This window comes from Agrilus planipennis, unplaced genomic scaffold, assembly GCF_000699045.2.
Source record: "Agrilus planipennis isolate EAB-ADULT unplaced genomic scaffold, Apla_2.0 scaffold38, whole genome shotgun sequence".
Taxonomy (NCBI): domain Eukaryota; kingdom Metazoa; phylum Arthropoda; class Insecta; order Coleoptera; family Buprestidae; genus Agrilus; species Agrilus planipennis.
Genome location: NW_020438882.1, coordinates 905704 through 911030, shown reverse-complemented (window position 1 = coordinate 911030; position 5327 = coordinate 905704). Strand labels below are relative to the sequence as shown.

The 5327-nt window shown below is 30.7% G+C and overlaps 3 protein-coding genes across 4 annotated transcripts in view; 2 read left to right on the top strand and 1 right to left on the bottom strand.

Annotated features, from left to right (window-relative positions):
• Window positions 1-310, top strand: part of LOC108745222 (dolichyl-diphosphooligosaccharide--protein glycosyltransferase 48 kDa subunit) — a gene marked incomplete in the record, with an annotated part of 1948 nt that extends 1638 nt beyond the window's left edge. Inside the window, 1 exon segment of the mRNA XM_025981571.1 lies at window positions 1-310. Within this exon segment, the coding sequence (XP_025837356.1) occupies window positions 1-247 (247 nt within the window).
• Window positions 311-435: 125 nt separating this feature from the next.
• On the bottom strand, window positions 436-2506 carry LOC108745200 (U4/U6 small nuclear ribonucleoprotein Prp31). The gene is made up of 6 exons (XM_018481324.2): window positions 2033-2506; window positions 1763-1967; window positions 1373-1700; window positions 1023-1313; window positions 742-966; window positions 436-650 (listed from the first exon to the last, which is right to left on the bottom strand). The coding sequence occupies exons 1-6, from the start codon at window positions 2367-2369 to the stop codon at window positions 546-548; spliced, it is 1491 nt and encodes a 496-aa protein (XP_018336826.2). The 5' UTR covers window positions 2370-2506; the 3' UTR covers window positions 436-545.
• A 1182-nt stretch (window positions 2507-3688) lies between these two features.
• LOC108745199 (cerebellar degeneration-related protein 2-like) overlaps window positions 3689-5327 on the top strand; it is a 93719-nt gene continuing 92080 nt past the window's right edge. The window contains exons 1-2 of one of the 2 annotated variants that reach the window (XM_025981537.1): window positions 3689-3770; window positions 4123-4258. In XM_025981537.1, coding sequence (XP_025837322.1) covers window positions 4186-4258 — 73 coding nt within the window. In that variant the 5' untranslated portion in view covers window positions 3689-3770; window positions 4123-4185. Of the gene's footprint in view, window positions 4259-5327 lie in introns of both variants that reach the window. The other variant, XM_025981536.1, reaches the window with a different exon arrangement.

Here is a 5327-nt window from a genome sequence, read left to right as displayed (position 1 = left end):
GTTTAAAATTCCTGACGTGTATGGGGTTTATCAGTTTAAAGTTGATTATGATCGTGTTGGCTACACTCATCTTTATAGCACCACTCAGGTTTCAGTTAGACCTTTGCAACATACTCAGTATGAACGATTCATTCCTAGTGCGTATCCATACTATGCCAGTGCATTTTCTATGATGTTTGGTGTTTTTATATTTTCATTTGTATTCTTACATTTTAAAGATGAACCCGAAAAGAAAAAGAGCGATTAAATTTTGTTATTACTTTAGTTTAAAATTTATAATGCTTTTCAAATTAATAAATTATTTATAATATTATTGATTTTGATTGATTGATCTATTACACTCTTCAGCATCTATAAATTTTAAATTGTATAATTGCCAGCTTTTAAATTAAACTTGCATTTCTCATTATTTAGATGAATTAAAACAAATCAGTATTAATTCTTAATAGAAGATCTGTATTATAACCAAGAATACATTAAAAATAAGTCTAAAAAGTCAGTTACATGTTTAATTATCATATTAGTCTGATAATAAATTAGACAAATTATTTTTTTTCTATTTTTAAAAATCCAGATGTGTTTGAAAAATACTTGGCATTGGCTTCATTAACTTTATTTTCAGCAGCCTGAGGATTTACTATTTCCAGACCCTAAAAGAGAATCAATTATATTTCTGTTGTGGACTTTAATTGATTTAACTAAATACATGATATAAGTAAAATTTTTTAAATAGTGCCCTACCTGTAATGGAGTAAAAGCAACACTTGAGGCTGTACCAGAAATTTGTTTCTTAACAGATGTACTGCCACCCCAGACGTTTTGTTTTTGTAAATTTTTTTGAAGAGTTTTTGAAATTCGCACTTTAGTTTTTTCATCCACCTGTGGTAATCTAATTCTTCCTGTTCCTGATTTACCAATTGTACCCCTAGTGTATCCTAAATCATCTTGATAAGCATCATCTTCAATCTAAAATAGATTTATTACAAATTCATTTCAATAATTCTCTATTAAATAACACAAACCTCTGCAAAGTTCATTCTGTTGGCATGTTTCCGGAATTCTGTTATTGCATACCTTTCTTTCATTTTTCTTACTCTTTTACCGCCCCTTTTTTTGCGGGGAGCCTCCACTGGTTTCGGTAAAGGTTTAACAAATTTAACAGGAGGTGGCTCTTGTAACTTATCCAATTTTTTGATTATGTCTTCTTTAAACATTTTGCCAATTTGTCCATCAGGGCTTTCATGACAGGCATCCACCCTTGCTGCAAGAATGCATTTGGCAGCCACCAATCGAGCTGCTTTTCTTCTTAAATCCTTAAAAATGAACATGAATTAAAACTATCTACTTTTGAAAAAAAAAAAAACATATTTACTGGGGGAGAGTTCTGAACAATTTCAGAATAGTAAACAAATCCGGTATGGGGTAGCATTGTAACTTGTGAAAATCCAGCTAATGTTTTCTTTTGTTGCCCTAATATAAGAACATTGCAGGCAGGTATTTTTGATAAATTAGTTAATCCCCCTGCAACTCCCATCATTTTTGCAGCAATAGAGGCACCAATTATTACTGAGATATTTGGTGCTATAAATGCCATTCTGCTTTCAACATATTCCAGTATTTTAAGTTTGAAATTATTTAATTCAATTCCCATATCGCAGGCTTCATTTATTTGAGCTCTCTCCATATCAGTTAAATTTGTTCTAAAAGTAATTAAAAAATAATACAGATGAGACTAAAGCCATTGAAAATGTAGTTGCACTACCCTTGTGTAGTTGATGCTGTAACAGATACAACCATTATAGTTGCTTGTGTTAAAAACTGCTGAAGTATTTCATTATTTTTAGCTTGATCTAAATCATTTCCCAATTCCTTCACTGTCCTTATATACTCAAGAGGGCTTACAACTAATGAATCTAATTCTGGAAATCTTTTCTGATATTTATCCTTCACAAATTTGTGCACTGTCACTAAAAATATAATATCATATAGATGCAGTTAACAATTATTTATACAAAGTAATAAGAGTAAATACCTATTTCATTATCTACATCAGCTGCAACGTTATTAGCTTCAACAATCAATTGATATTCAGGATCAGCTTCAACTGGTCCTATTAATTCTGAGGCTTTGCGTGGTTGAATACCATAGCTTGAAATTTGTTTCATAATATTCTGCAGTTTGTCCGAATCTCGTAATTTACACAATTCTCTTATGGAATTAATTTGAGCCGTGTCCTGTTCCATGGGAATTTGTTTAATATCTGGTTTTTCTTCCTTTTCATCTTTGATGCAATCCGTGTCCATAAGTTGCTCAAATTCTTCTTGATCATTTTCTTCTAAATCTGCTAGTAATTCGTCAGCAAGAGACATTTTAGTGAATAATGAATGATACTTATAACTTTACCTTGTTTTTTTACTATTTGCTTAATAAAATTAGATAAATGTATTAATACGACGATAAGTTTATTAGGTTAATTAAGTAAGGTTATATTTGTTTATAAATAATGCAGAGACCTTAGCGCTACCTAACGTCAAGTTTTGAGAGTGAAATAAGTTGGATTCATTATGTTGATCTATAGATGAATCGAATTGTCTTTTATTTTTGTCAGGTCAGTTTAATTTGAATAAGAGAGCGGCAATACAGATGAAATTCGAAAAAGACAGGTAATTTTAGGCTTAATAAAATGAGTTATGAAAATGGTTACATTAAATAATTCTTCATAAACATCTTTTACACCTTTCTCTCATTTTTAATAACTTCGTATTTGTTGAGCATCGGAAACATTTAGCTTATTCTTATATTTCTTAAATAGATTTTCAATTTCAGAACAAAATGCTTTTAATTTACAATTTGTTTATTTAGAGTAATAAATAAATCGATTCATTACTAACAATAGATTTTACATTCTTCGAAATTCTTAGGCAAAAGTATCTGTTCAAATAATTTCTCAATGTTTTTCTTATCACTTTTTAAAATGTTTTGTGATTTACCTAAAGGCGATCGTAACAAGTCGAGTTCAGTGCAATCGCTGGATAACAGAGCTTTTATGCGTGGTTTAAACAATTTAAGAGACAAGTGAAGGTAAAACTGGTTGGAATTCGAGTTATGGGTAATTTGCACGACGTTTATCTTTGCGAGACGCAATGTCTTTTAATAAAATAATCAACTTAATAGAACAAAACCCATATTATATATTTTAAAAAGAACTTTTTTTAATTATGATTAGTAACTGATTAGTAAAAACTAGTTACTTTTCTCTTTCATATGTAGGTATTGTATTGGGAATGTTTTAGTTTTGTTTATTTTTGTACAATTATAATAATGTTACACCGCTGAAAAAGGAAACTAACGCGTTTTATCAAAAAAGTGCTTTAAAAGAGATTTATATTTTCAAAAAAGAATAAATGTTGGTGTTTTTTTAATTAAAATTTACATATTAGTGATTGTTGGATATGTGGATACATAAACTTACGACACATAAACTCAAGTTTATTACTTAAAATTTAATTGTTGCCCTTTGTTATAGCAAAATACCGACTGATCGTGAGTGAAATTATGAAGTAAAAAGTGAATGTGGTGTTGAACTTTTGGTTCGTAATAATATATGTTGCGTGGAAATGACCGCTATTCGCTTAGTATTTTTTTTCTGCGGTTGTTTAAATCGAATCATCTTATTGCCACAAAAATCTTCGAAATGACTGTCGATGGCACCGCCGTGGTAGTCGCGGTTCGGGAACTGATACGCGGTGCTTAAAAGTTTTCGCGAGCAGGTGAGTTTTAATTAATTCCGTTATAACTAAATTACACATGCCGATGTTGGCCGGTATTGCTATTTATCGTAGTTGAATTGCTCTGTGTTCTGTATCTTATTAAAATTCAAGCAAAAACTCTTACTGTTTAGACGACGTGTTAGGTGTGGGACACGCAAAGTTTTTCGATCATTCACTTTTGCACAACACACAATTTCTGTTCTTCCAATATTAACTTTTGTGCGTTTCTTTAATTACCTTCCGTAGTGTTTATTTTAATAGATTCGCTGTGCCACGCATTAAGTATGTTGTAGAATGTAAAAACGTGATTTTACTATATCGGTTTTCGGTCAATGTTTTTTGTTTTGTACAGATAATATGTGAACTCGAAGTTAGTGCATGGAAATAACTGTTTGTAGTAGTAGAAGTCCAATCAATGGCAAATTTCCATGATTTACAGCAGGACTGGTTTTCCCTGTGCCAGGATCCAGAGTACTGGACGTCATCAGGTACATGCTTAATTATGTATTCTTAATTATGATAAATTATTGCCTTGATTGGCATTGCTTGGAACTTGTAATAGCAAACGTGGATATCTTAGATAAAAGGGTCCAAATTTAAGGATCTAAACGTGTTTTTTCTTTTTTAATAATGATGAAGTGGGAATTGTTTTATCGTAATAGGAGTAAATGTACTCCATACTCTATTCAGATAGCGTTTTGGTTTAAAAATGTGTGAGAAGTTGAAAAAGTCGTACAAATGAATTTATTCTGCAATCGTATCTAATATCTTTCACCGAAACGGTAAATGCCAGTGGTTTTTGCATAAGATGTGCCTGTTCTTACACACCCACATTGAATTCCAGAAAACGGTTTTTTATGTACATTTACTGATTTAGCATCTATTAAGTAATCGGACGAAATGGAATGTTTTGATGCCTGTCGTTTCAACTAATACAAGCCATGTTTTTTATTCTTTTTGTTTATGTAATTTGAATGAAATGAGAAATCACTTTCAACTTAACTTCAGAAAATCTAGTAAGTTTATAAGTAATGAAGTATTAATAAGTTTTCTACGTTTACATTTGTAGTCTTGAAGAAGTTCCTCTTCCGAGGCGAAATATCGGTGTGGCTAAATTAAACTAATTTTAAAATACACATTTCGTGGTGGTCTTTATATAAGTTAAAAGAAATCCGTGAGGGAGTTTCGAGAATTAAAAGTTAGTTTTGCACAAAAACTAGTAAATAACTAATTGCGCGAAGCACATCAGTAATGTTTGATTTGGTGAATCTGTTACAAATTAGCAGCGAAACAAAATAGACGCTAAATATCAAAAGTTCGTTCAAAAACGACGAAGTTTAACCATTTTTAAAATCGTCAAAAATTGCGCTCTCTGAAAAATGTTAAAATCTTTTTGGTCTTAATCTGACTTTTTAATATTCAGCGGCTATTTTGTTTTAGTACTAATTTTTAACAGTTTCAATAAATTAAACGTTTAAACAAAAACAATTATATATATTTACTATTTTATATGCAATCTAACTTTATTCACACTGTAACTTCCGAAAGTCCTTAAGA